This window comes from Miniopterus natalensis, chromosome 10 (genome assembly GCF_054644295.1).
Source record: "Miniopterus natalensis isolate mMinNat1 chromosome 10, mMinNat1.hap1, whole genome shotgun sequence".
Taxonomy (NCBI): Eukaryota; Metazoa; Chordata; class Mammalia; order Chiroptera; family Miniopteridae; genus Miniopterus; species Miniopterus natalensis.
This window is the reverse complement of record NC_142090.1, coordinates 41,776,682-41,789,834: the sequence shown is the minus strand read 5'-3', so window position 1 is coordinate 41,789,834 and position 13,153 is coordinate 41,776,682. Positions and strand designations below refer to the sequence as shown.

At 37.0% G+C, this 13,153-nt stretch overlaps 1 protein-coding gene across 2 annotated transcripts in view; it reads left to right on the top strand.

Annotated features, from left to right (window-relative positions):
• The window catches only part of DLD (dihydrolipoamide dehydrogenase), a 28,532-nt gene extending 16,089 nt beyond the window's left edge, over positions 1 to 12,443 (top strand). For both annotated transcript variants that reach the window (XM_016199128.2, XM_016199129.2), the window contains exons 9-14: positions 8,059 to 8,249; positions 9,171 to 9,341; positions 9,652 to 9,841; positions 10,269 to 10,406; positions 11,482 to 11,571; positions 11,666 to 12,443. In XM_016199128.2, the coding sequence (XP_016054614.2) occupies positions 8,059 to 8,249; positions 9,171 to 9,341; positions 9,652 to 9,841; positions 10,269 to 10,406; positions 11,482 to 11,571; positions 11,666 to 11,731 (846 nt within the window). In that variant the 3' untranslated portion in view covers positions 11,732 to 12,443. The remainder of the gene's footprint in view (positions 1 to 8,058; positions 8,250 to 9,170; positions 9,342 to 9,651; positions 9,842 to 10,268; positions 10,407 to 11,481; positions 11,572 to 11,665) is intronic.
• The last annotated feature ends 710 nt before the right edge of the window (positions 12,444 to 13,153 follow it).

The window sequence follows — 13,153 nt, the reverse complement described above, 5'->3', positions numbered from 1 at the left end:
CTATCTTCCTCTGCCTGCAGATGACCTTGTTTCCTAAATACTACATAAAAGAGAAACCATCAGATGAAAACTTCCTCAATTTGATGTCCAGATTTGAAAATGTTTTTACCTGTTGTTACACCCATTTCTTGATCTCTTCTATAACTGGAAATGCTGTTTCTCCTAAGATGGAGCCCTTCACCTCTGCTTAGTATTGCATTGTCTCCTGCCTTCTCAGGATCTTTGCTTTGTGATTTTTATTTTTGACTTTTCTTAGTCTTCAAAATCTCCTGTACTTATGCTTCCTTCTTCTTTAGATTTAAACGTGCCTCTCTGTGGGCACTTATGTGCCATTCACACATGCTCAGATGTATTTCCACTCGTAGACAAAGGCTTTGTACACATAAATAAGCCTTCTCTTCATCCCACGTCCTCCTTTACTTATTAATTTCCCTCTCACCTTTTCACAACCAAACTTCTTTGAAAGAGTTGTCCATGCTCCATTTCACCAGCTCACACTCACTCCTCAGTCCATGGCTTCTGGTGCCATCAAATTGCTCTTGCACGACATGAATGGATTTATTCCTTAGTCCAATGGACTGTTTTCTTCACTCCTTTATTTGATAGCAGTCAGGTTTGCTAATTCTCTTGCCTTTGGAATGCTTCCCCTAGCTTCTCTGATTCTATACTCTGTTGGTTTTCTGTCTACCCTTTGGACTGACTTCTCCATTTTCTGTGCAGGTTTCCCTTTTTCAGCATTCTCTTGAATTGTTAGTATTACTCTAGATTCTATTCCAAGCCCTTTTTGTCTTTGCACAGAATATTCTTTTCACTCCTATCTCAATTACCTAAGAACTTCTAAATATTTGCAACCTAATTTTTTCTCCTTGCCTCTAATCTTTATATCTGAATGCCTACTAGCACCTCTACTTGTTGGTCTCACAGGCCCTCATTTTAGTAAACGTATAACTTAACCTTAACCTTACCTTCCTTCTTCCTCTACCCCAAAACAAGGAAAACCAAGCCTATTCATTTCCTCTCTCAAAGGGTGGTACTGCCATCCATCTAGAGGCCTAAGCAAGAAATTTGGGAATTATACATGACTTCTCCCATGCCTTTGTGCTCCATGTGATACTACCTGATAGAGATCTCATGACTGTATCCTGTTCTTTTTTAAAAATCCTTACCCGAGGATATGTTTCTATTGATTTTTAAAGAGAGAGAGAGAAACATCAATCAGTTGCCTCCTGTATGCACTCTGATTGGGGATGGAACCTGCAACCTAGGTATGTGTCCTGACCAGGAATCTAACCTGCAACTTTTTTGGTGTACGGGATGATGTTCCAACCAACTGAGCTGCTGGGCCAGGGCCGTCTCCTTCTTTTCATGTACCTACTTAGATCCCTGTTCAGGCCAGAATCATGTCTTGCCCTAGGTCTCTCTTGTTTCTTTCATCTTTTTCTAATTATAGTGCCCAGAGTGGCTGGAGTGATCTTTCTGTAACATAAGTGTAATCATGTCCCTTCCCATCAGTGACTCACTGTAGCTGTTAGAATAAATCCAAACTCTTAAATGTTTAAAGGTCAGCATGATGTGGCACTGGCTTAAATCTCCAGCTTCATTGCTAACCCCTCTCCTCAAACTATGTTCTGGTTATATTGAAATATCAGTTCCTGAACAAGCTGTGCTTTCTTTTACCTGTAGGCCTTCCTTCTGTTTGGAACATTTCTTCCCTTTAGTCTCTGCACTCTAATGAGCCCTTTACCTTCCCTGACTCCCTAGATGTCCTTAGGGTACTCTTGCTGAGGTCTCCATTGCACCTTGTACTTCTTGTTAAATACAGTATTTCCACTTTCTTGGTATTACTTGTTCACTTGTCTCTCTTTCAATAAGTCATAAACTCCATGAGGGCAGAGATTGTCGTGGTTTTATTAACTGTGTCTTTAGCATCTAGCATAGTGGCTTTTTAAAAAAATCGTTAATGAAAAACATTTGTTGATATAACAACTTTCAACAGTCAGCTTAGAAGTTACCTTTTTGGTGAAGTCTTCTTTTAAGAAAGGTCAAGTCCTTTTTTGCCTCTAGTATAATGGGTCTACATCTTTTTATTATCTAACAATATATTGCATTTATTTGTTTATGTCTGTCTTTCCTACAGAACCATAAACTCCTTGACTGAGTTTTATTCATATTTGAATCTCCATTGCTTTTCATAATGCTTGTTATTAGATCCTGTAGATACTAGATTCATTATTTTGTCATCATCCTTTTGATCCGGGCTAGTCTGTCAGAATCACTTATAAATCTCTAAGCATAGTCTGGATTTTGGAGAGAATGTCTTTTGATATGTGTAATATACTTCTTTTAATGTAATCCTTTATGATCAGTTTGTTTTAAGCACATAGTGAGCTTGTAGTCAGATGAAAACCTTACATCCTTTGTTTCAAGAATTCTTTTTTTTTAAAAACCTAATTTGATTTTGATTGCTATTTCAATTTCCTTACTAGTGATTGGTCTATTTAAGTTTTCCATTTCTTTATGATTCAGTCTAAGAAGATTATGTATTTCTAAGAATTTTTCCATTTCTTCTAGGTTATTGAATTTTGTGGCATATAACCTTTCATAATAATCTTGTATAATCCTTTATATTTCTATGGTGTTTGTTATAACTTCTCTTTCATTTCTGATTTTATTTATTTTAGTCTTTTCTCTTTTTCTCACTGAGTCTAGCCCAGAGGTTTGTCAATTTTATTTCTCTTTTCAAAGAACCAGATCTTTGTTTCACTAATTTTTTTTTAATGTCTTTTGTTCTCTTTTTCATTTATTTCCACTCTAATTTTTATTTTCTTCCTTCTACATACCTTGGGCTTTGTTTGTTGTTTTTCTAGTTCTTCAAGGTATAATGTTAGATTGTTTGAGATATGTCTTGTTTCTTGAGGTAGGCCTGTAATGCTGTTTATTTCCCCCTCACTACTGCTTTTACTGCATCTCCCAAATGTTGGTATGTTGTATTGTCATTTTTATTTGTCTCTGTATCTTTTGATCTCTTTTATTTCTTTTTTGACCCAATAGTTTGTTCAGTAGCATGTTGTTTAATATCCACATGTTGTGGTTTTCTCATCTTTCTTCTTATAGTTAATTTCCATTTTCATAAAGTTGTGGTCAGAAAATATTCTTGGTATGATTTTAGTCTTCTTAAATTTATTGAAATTAGTTTTGTGTCCCAACATACAGTCTATCCTTGAGAATGTTCCATATGCACTAGAGAAGAATGTATATTCTGTTGTTTTGTGATAGGAAGTTCTGTAAATATCGATTATGCCCATTTGACCTAGTGTTATTTATGGCCAATATTTCCTTATTAACTTCTATGATCTATCCATTGTTGTCAATGGGGTATTCAGTCCCCAACTACAATTGTATTTTTGTCAGTTTCTTCCTTTATGTCCGTTAATAATTGTGCTATATGTTTTGATGTTCCCAGGTTGGGTGCATATATATTGACAAGTGTTATATCTTTTTGACATATTGTCTCCTTTGTCGTTATAACTGTTAATTTCTGTCTTGTTACCTTTTTTATCTTGAAATCTATTTTTTTCTGATATAAGTATGGCTACACCTGCTTTTCTCTGGATACCATTTGCTTGGAGTTTCATCTTCCACTTCTTCACTTTGAGCCTATGTTTGTCTTTGCAGCTGAAATGGGTCTCCTGAAGGCAATATATAGTTGGGTCTTGTTTTTTAATCCATTCCACTACTGTGCCTTTTGGAAGGCAGCTATGCTCACCACAATACCACCAACGCCACTCTGTGCCTTTTGATTGGTGAGTTCAGTACATTTACATTTAGGGTGATTATTGATATATGAGAACTTACTGTAGCCATTTTATCTTTTGTTTTCTAGTTGCCCTGTATCTCCATTGTTTCTTTTTAATTTACTTTTATTGTTGACAGTATTATGGATGGCCCCTCTTTTCTCCCCCTTGGTCCCCAGCCCCTCCCTAGGTCTTCTTTTCCCTTGTGTTTCTGTCTGCCGTTTTATTATTTATTTATTTATTTATTTATTATTTTAAAAAAAATATATCTTTATTGATTTTGGAGAGAGGAAGGGAAAGGTAGAGAGAGAGAGAAACATCAATGATGAGTGTCATTGATCACCTGCCTCCTGCATGCCCCTGACTGGGGATAGAGCCTGCAACCCTGGCATGTGTCCTGACTGGGAATCGTACCTCAATCTCCTGGATCCTAGGTCGATGCTCAACCGTTGAGCCACTCCTGGCCAGGCTCTGTCTGCCATTTTAGTATGTTGGTAGTCTGTGATTTTTTTTCATATTCTCTTTTATGTTATGTGTCTCAGCTCTAGATTTTTATTCTGTGGTCACCATTAAGTTTATGTGAAAAAATGTTTCATATATACAGTAGCCCTTTTCCTTCTAATTGCATCTTAGTCTTCATTCACTTGTGCAGTTCAGTCCTTTCCCCCTCTCCTTTTATGTTTTTGTTGTCACAAATTATCCCTTTTTATGCTGTTTTTGTTTCCAAACTGCAGAAGTTTTATAGTCTTTTAAAAAGTTTTTCCCCCCTTTTAGTCTTTATGTTAGAATTAGGTGTTTAATACTCTATTCCGAAATAGAATTGCAATTTCCTGCTTCTGTCTGGCATCTTACTGAACGGTTTGTATACTTTTATCTTTTTGTTTCAGGTAAAAGCTCTTTTCAACATTTCTTATAATGTAGGTCTTGTGGTAAATTCCCTCAGCTTTTTTTTTGTTTGGGATAGCCTTTATTTCTCCTCCATTTCTAAAGGATAACTTTGCTGGATATATTATTCTTGGCTGGTGGTTTCTCTCTTTCAGTATTTTGAATATTTCATTCTTTCTTCTGGCTTGTAAGGTTTCTGTTGAAAAATCCATAGTAATCTAATGTGGTTTCCTTTGTAGGTTGTGGGCTCTTTTCCTTTGGCTGTCTTGAGAATTCTGTCATTAACTTTGGACAGTTTTTATATAATGTGTCTTAGAAAAGGACTTTTTGCGTTAAAATAATTAGGTATTCTGTTAGCTTGTTGAATTCGAGGGTCCAGCTCTTAGGTTTGGGAAGTTCTCATTGATTGTTTAAATAGGCTATTTCCTTCTCCCTCGATTCTCCTTCTGGCATAACCATTATTCTTATGATGATCTTTCTAATGGATTCAGATAGTTCTTACATTGTTCTTTGATATATATATTTTTTAACTTCTCTTTCTTCTACCTGAGTCATTTCTAGATTTCTATTTTCAAGCTCACTAATTCTTTGTTTCATCTGGTCTGTTGTTTCCCAGGCTGTCTAATGCATTCTTCATCTTAGTTACTGAATTTTTCAGCTCTAGAATTCCTGTTTGCTTCTTTTTTATAGTTTCAATCTCTTATTTAAGTACTCCTTTTCTTCATTGATTTTATTCCTGAGCTCATTGAAGTGCTTTTCTGTGTTTTCTTGTATCTTTTTAAGTTTTTTTCATAACTGCTCTCTTGAATTCTCTATTTATTTATTTATTTATTGACTGACTGACTGACTGACTGACTTATTTAATCCTCACCGAAGGATATTTTATCCATTGCTTTTCAGAGAGAGTGGAAAGGGTAGGGTAGGGAGAGAGACACACAGACAGACATTGATATGAGAGAGGCACAGGGATTGGTTGCCTCCCTCACGTGCCCTGACTGGGACCGAGGATGGAGCCTGCAACTGAGATATGTACCCTTGACTGGCACTGAACCGGAGGCCCTTCATTTGGCGGGCTGATTCTCTAACTACTAAGCAAAACTGGATAGGGTGAATTCTCTGTCATTTAAATCATAGTCTTCCATGTCTCTGAGTTTGATTTCTGGGGACTTTTTATTTTCATTCTGAGCTACCCTGTTATCTTGGATATTTATGGTACTTGATGAACTGTTACTCTGCCTGGTCATTTGAGGTAGTGAACTTTTCTTTTTTAGGCACTGTTCTGTTCTTAACAATTTAGCAGGTTAAGTTGAGGTCTGTCCCCAGTAGACGATACTATAGTGCAAGTTTTTATTTTTTCTTACCTGTACTATTGCCCCCTCTGAGATCTCAGTAGGTTGATGGGGCCTTGGTCTAGAACAGGGGTGGGGAACTCCAGTCCAAGGGCCTTGTATGGCCCTCGAAATCATTTGGTCTGGCCCTGCCAAGGCAACCACAGGCAGGACTCAAAATTCAATAAATCTAGGAGCTTTTTTCCTAGCTGATTTTAAAGGTGATAATTTTTTATGGCTCTCAAATGATGTTATAAATATCCAAATGGCCCTTGGCAGAAAAAAGGTTCCCCACCCCTGGTCTAGAAAAATGCCTCGTATTACCTATGGAGGTGAGCATCCTCTCTGTGCCCTGGTTGCCTCAGTCTTAGGATACTATCCCTTTGATGGGATATGGCTGGTGGCGAGACTCCGGCCTTGTGACTTCCAGTGCTGGCTCCTTGTAACTAGAGGCTGCCAACCAAGTTGTGGTATTGAAGCATCTCTGTTGCCTCTACTGGCTTCCGCCATGATGGGTAGGGGTAGGGGGCTTCTGAGTCTATAGCTTTGGCTTGATAGTAATGGTAGCCACTAGTCTACTGCTGCCTCACCGCTGTGCTACATGTTCAGCCTTGTCACCAGGCTTAACTGCAATGGATGCTGGCCATACAGGCTGGAATGGTGCTTTTGTCCCTCTGGCCCTGTGGAATACTGTGTTAGGGCTGCATCCTGACTCCTTCCATGCTACTGCATCAGCTGGGGCTGCGGCAAATGCTAGACCTCATCTGTAGCCCCATCTCTGTTCTTCTTCCCTCCTGCCTTCCATGCTCATTCTACTACACCCACCTTCATCGTCTTGATGCATGGATCTCTCAGATGTGTGTGTTGGGCAGGGCATCATTTGTTGAATTATAGTTGTCCAACTTATAACTTCAAGGGGGAAAACCAAGTGGTTTTTTCTGTGATGCTGACATCGTTGTCCTCTTTTTGTGTTCTTAATATTGTCTTCTGAAGGGTTTTTAATTTTGATAAGGTATAATTTCTATACATTTTTTTGTTTTGTGGATTGTGCTTTTGGTGTTGTAGCTAAGTCTTTGTCATTCAAGATCACAGACTAGAAGTTTTATAGTTTTGTGTTTTACATTTAGGTCCGTGATTCATTTTGAGTTAATTTTTTTTTAAAAATATGTCTTTATTGATTTCAGGGAGAGGGAAAGAGATAGAAACATCAATGATGAGAGAGTCATTGATTGGCTGCCTCCTGCATACCCCCTCCCGGGGGTCGAGCCCGCAGCCTGGGCATGTGCCTTGACTGGGAATCAAACCTTGATGTCCTGGGTCATAGGTTGATGCCCAACCGCAGAGCCATGCCAGCCAGGCTTGAGTTAATTTTTATATATGCTTGTTACTTATGTCCTCTTGACTGTTTCACATAAAAGTATTCAGAAATTAAAATTGTTAAAATGTTCTTTAAAAAACCAGCATTCAGTTTAAATTATAATTTGGATGAAAAAGTAAGCATTTCTCTGTTGAGAAAATAAAATTATAAGACAGTTTAATATTTTGCAAGCATTCGTAATTAGTAGCATTAAGAAGCTACTTTTTCCTCCTCGAGACCTTCCTTCCCACTTGTTCATCTCTACCTGGACCTGTATAGTTCATTCCTTCTCTTCCAGCCTTTATGTAAATGTCACTGCTAGTGAGGCCTTCACCCAGTCATGCTATTTAAAATTGCAATTCCTTTCCTTTCAGTAGCCCTAGCTCTACTTCCTGCTTTATTTTTCTCAGAGCACCTTACTATTCTCTTTATGAATTTTACTTATTTATCTCCTCTACTGGGGCATAAGTTTCCTGAGGCAATGTGTGCCTGGCACCTAAAATGGTGCTCAATAAATGTTGAACAGAGTGAATAAATATATAAAGCTATAGGTGATATTTATCACAGTGTTAAACCTCAGAGCCTCTTAATAGGAACATACTAACAAAAGAAAATATGATAAATTATTTAAGATAATTTAGTAAACATTTGCTATAGAAATCTTTATTTTTATGAATTTTTTTGTTATTTGCAGGGTTCAGTTTGGCAAAGACTTGGTGCAGATGTGACAGCAGTTGAGTTTTTGGGTCATGTTGGTGGACTTGGAATTGATATGGAGATATCTAAAAACTTTCAACGCATCCTTCAAAAGCAAGGATTTAAATTTAAATTGAATACAAAAGTTACTGGTGCTACCAAGAAGTCAGATGGAAAAATTGATGTTTCGTAAGTATGCTACATTTGATTTTGATGATGTCCGTGTCTTTTTCTTTAAGAAAAACCTTCAGTTTTTCAGTATTTTTATAATTTTAGGTTATTTTCTTTTTTAATCCTCACTCGAGGATATTATTTTCCATTGCTTTTCAGAGAGAGTGGAAGGGAGAGAGAGAAAGAGACACATAGATGTGAGATACACCGATTGGTTGCCTCCTGCACACACCTGAATGGGGCGGAGCCTGCAACTGAGGTATGTGGCCTTGGCTGGAGTTGAACCCAGGACCCTTCAGTCCGCAAGCAGACACTCTAACCACTGAACCAAACTGGCTAGGGCAGGTTATTTTCTAACTTAAGACCATTTTATTGCTTAGTATAACTCAGTATTGTTGATCAAATCAGTCTAGTGAAATTCATAATTAAGTTGATGGTTGAAAAGTTAATCCAATGTTTTCATTTTAATGTACTTTTTCATAATATACATTCAGAAAAATTTAAACTCCCAACATTCAGTAAAGTGAATTCAGTATTTTTAGACAGGTATATGGGGAAAGCAGTAATGTTAATTAGATTGCTTATTATGTGCCTGGCACTCTGTTTATTAAACACTTTTGTAACTTTATGAAATAACTTGCCTAAGGTCACACAGTTAGTGAGTGACAGAATCACTACTGTACAAGTTATACTTGGATCTTTTTGACTCTAAGATCTATGTTCTTAACCCGTGTTATACTGTCTGTTTTTATAAGATTTTAATGATAGATCTCAAGAGAATATGTACATTTTTTTCATTGTCTGACCCTTATATTTATAATAAATAAACTATTAGAAGTGTCATCAATACTTGAGAAATGTCTGATCTAAAAATTTCCGAGTCTGTCAGCTATTTATGTAGATGTATGTTTAATAGTTATAACACTGTTCATTGTCTAGTATTGAAGCTGCTTCTGGTGGTAAAGCTGAAGTTATCACTTGTGATGTCCTCTTGGTCTGCATTGGCCGACGACCTTTTACTCAGAATTTGGGACTAGAAGAGCTTGGCATCGAACTAGACCCTAGAGGTAGAATTCCAGTGAATTCCAGATTCCAAACTAAAATTCCAAAGTAAGTTGTAAAATTAGCTGCGTTTTTGATAATTTTGAAGTTTATGTCTAACACTACCTTGAAAATAAGACTTCTTCAAGTTTAAAATATGCGTTGGCTTTGGGGAAAAGTAGTAAATTATATGTGAGAGCAAAATAATTGAGTTTTTCCATTACCCAAAATTAGAACACAAACTCCCCTATTTAAAGAGCTGTATTTAATATATTTTTTTGGTGACTTAATAACTAGAAACTTAATTTTGTGAACATGGCATAAATGAAGATTAGTATCTGTGATTTCAGTTTACTGTTTCTTTTGATCTCTGTTGTAGTATCTATGCTATTGGTGACGTCGTGGCTGGTCCAATGCTGGCTCACAAAGCAGAGGATGAAGGCATTATCTGCGTTGAAGGAATGGCTGGTGGTGCTGTGCACATTGACTACAATTGTGTACCATCGGTGATTTACACACACCCTGAAGTGGCTTGGGTTGGCAAATCAGAGGAGCAGTTGAAAGAAGAGGTAATCTTGAACTAGGGTTGTTTTACTCCAGTGTGTGAATTGAGTTAATGACACTAGTGACTGAGAATTATTTTATTAACATGTTAATATATTTTAATTATTATGTAGAACATTATACTTAGTTTACATATATATTTTTTCCTTAATATCATAAAGGAGATAATTCACTTGCCTGTATTCAGAAACTGGTAATTCCAGAGTTTTTCTTTTTGTCTTTGAAATATACACTGATAGACTGAAATTTGCATTTGCTTGTGTTTATACAAAAATATATTTCATTAGCAAGCCTTTTGGTATTTCCTTCTATATGTTCCATGAAGAATTACTTTCTTGGGATTTATTTTCTGAAAAATTGTAGATGATTTCACTGATGGGAATAAACTTTTTCAGAGTTTCTCTGTAGATTGTCATTTTCTGTCTCTCACAGGGTATTGAATACAAAGTTGGGAAATTCCCATTTGCTGCTAATAGCAGAGCTAAGACAAATGCTGACACAGATGGCATGGTGAAGATTCTTGGGCAGAAGTCAACAGACAGAGTATTGGGAGCACATATTCTAGGGCCAGTGAGTATTGTAAAACCAGAAATTCCATTAAGATTTTTGGGCCCAGCCGGGCGTGGCTCAGCGGTTTAGCATCAGCCTGGGATCCAGGCGATCAGGGTTCGATTCCCGGTCAGGGCACATGCCCGGGCTGCGGGCTTGGTCAGTGACTCATCATTGATGCTTCTCTCTCTCTCTCCCTCTCCTTTCCTCTCTCTGAAATCAATAAAGATATATTTTAAAAAAAAAAAGAAAAGATTTTTGGAAATCATTGCTATTTAGTAGATTGATTTAAAACCGCCAGGTGTTTACATTCTGAGGTTATATTTACCAGTCAAGTTTGAATATAGTCTCTTTGTGCATCATTTCTAGCAAGGTACCAGCAACACTCTCACAGTCTTGCCCACCATATCATCTACTTTTCCACACTGCAGCTATGAGTATCCTTTTAAAACATGCACCAGCAGACTTAGACAGAGTCCTCACTAAATCTGGTCCTACCTACCTTTCTGACCTCATCTCTTTCCATTCTTCCTTTTTGTTTGTTAATCCCTGCATCGTGGGCCTTCTCTCTCAAATTCATAACAGGTCAAACTTGTTCTTTTTAGAGCTTTTGTGCTTGTAGTAGTACCCTTTGCTTAGAATGCTCTGCCTCCAGATCTTTGCATGATTGGCTCATTTACTATTCATGTCTTAGCTCAAGCGTTGTCTTCTAAGAGAAGCCTTTTCTGCCACTGAATCTGAAGCATGCCCTCCCCCTAGGTATCTGATGTAACAATCATGAAAGTAGAACATTTGAGTTCCTACTCTAATTTTCCCTAAATACATGCATTAACTTTAATTTTCACAACTCTGTGGGATAGGAATTGCTATTCCCATTTTTGAGGCAAATAAGTGGAATGAAGTAGTCTGTGAGTACTTGAAGTAGAAAGTGGTAGGATTTGAATCCAGAGCCCAAGCTCTTGACTTCTGTGCCGTCTTTTCTGTTAAGCTCTTCCTGACTGGAGGAAGTTAGTGAACTGCTCTTACAACTAATCTGTACCATTAGTGTGGTTGTTTCGCCATGAAAATAATTATTTCTTGGCTTACTGTTTTAAAGGGTGCTGGTGAAATGGTAAATGAAGCTGCTCTTGCATTGGAATATGGAGCATCCTGTGAAGATATAGCTAGAGTCTGTCATGCTCATCCGGTAATTATTAACAGCATAACAGAGTTAATGGCTACTAAATTTTCTTCTGACCCACAAGTCCTTGATTTTTAATATTAAATTTCTTCCCTTGCAGACCTTATCAGAAGCTTTTAGAGAAGCAAACCTGGCTGCATCATTTGGCAAATCAATCAACTTTTAAAAAGAAGATTATATTTTTTTCCTGAAATTTCTTGGGAGTTTTTAGAGATCACGTTTCTGAACAGGATATGCTCACAGCTCCAAGAATTTCTAGGACTGAATTATGAAACTTTTGGAAGTTATTTAATTGGTTTGGACAGAAGGGAATAATCTCATATCTGTATTTTAAATAAATTTAATATTTTGTTTTGGTGCATTAATATTGCAAAAGAAAAGCTACTTATAGTAGCACCCTGGAAAATTTTCTTCAACACATAATTCTATGCTGTTTGTGAAAGGTTCAACTTCACTGAATTTATGCTAAGTAGCTTTTATCTCTCTAGTATAGTAAAATTAGATTTACTTATTACATGAATGGAGCTGGAGTATGGTATGTGAACAGCTGTGTTTGAAGCAAGGTGATCAAGTTATTTTAAACTTGTTTTTCATATTGGACATAAGAGTCATTAGAATAAGACTTAAATATGTATAAACTGAACTCATGTAAATAAAAAATGATCATCTATCACTTGGTTTATTTAATCCCCAAATTCTTGCAGTTTAGAGGTAGAATTTATGTGTTTAGATTCTTAAGCTGCCATTGAGGTCTGTAGTCTGAAGTATATAATTAACCAAATTAAGGAGATATATCAGCAAAATTCAAATGTTAAATAGCAACTCATGTATTACAATGGGAAATTAAGAAATGAAAATAAATCTTTCTTAAATATTCATTCTGAGTGGATATCAAGATGGTCTGAATTCTTTTATGACTACCTCTTGTGTGTATTGTTTTTTTTTTTAATTTATCTTTACTGTTGAGAGTATTACAGATGTCTCCCATTCCCCTCCCCCTTTGCCCTCCTCCACCCTGCTCCCGCCCCCACACCAGGCCTTCACCGCATTATTATCTGTGTCCATGGGCTATGCATATATTCATATAAGTAGTTCTTTGGTTAACCTCTTCCTCCATCCCCCCCCCCCCCCCACCAGATCTGTCAGTCTGTTCCATGCTTCCATGTCTCTGGACCTCTCTTGTTCATTAGATTCCATATATAAGTGAGATGTGCTAGTTGTCTTTCTTTGATTGGCTTATTTTGTTTAACATAATAATCTCCAGGTCCATCTCTGCTGCATAGTTGTAAGCTTAATTGTTTTGTTTTAAATCCTTAACCAAGGATATGTTTTTTATTTTTTATAGAGAGAGGAAGGGAGAGAGAGAGAGAAAGAAACATCGATGAGAGAGAAACATCCATATTGGTTTCCTCCCATATGCACCCCGACCTGGGATTGAACCCCCAACCTTGGTATGTTCCCTAACGGAATCAAAGTCACAACATTTTAGTGTATGGGATGAAGCTCCATCTAACTGAGCCACCTGACCAGGGCTTATTACTCATTATTGTGGCTCTTATAAGCCTGGATGAACCTTTTCTCCACATTG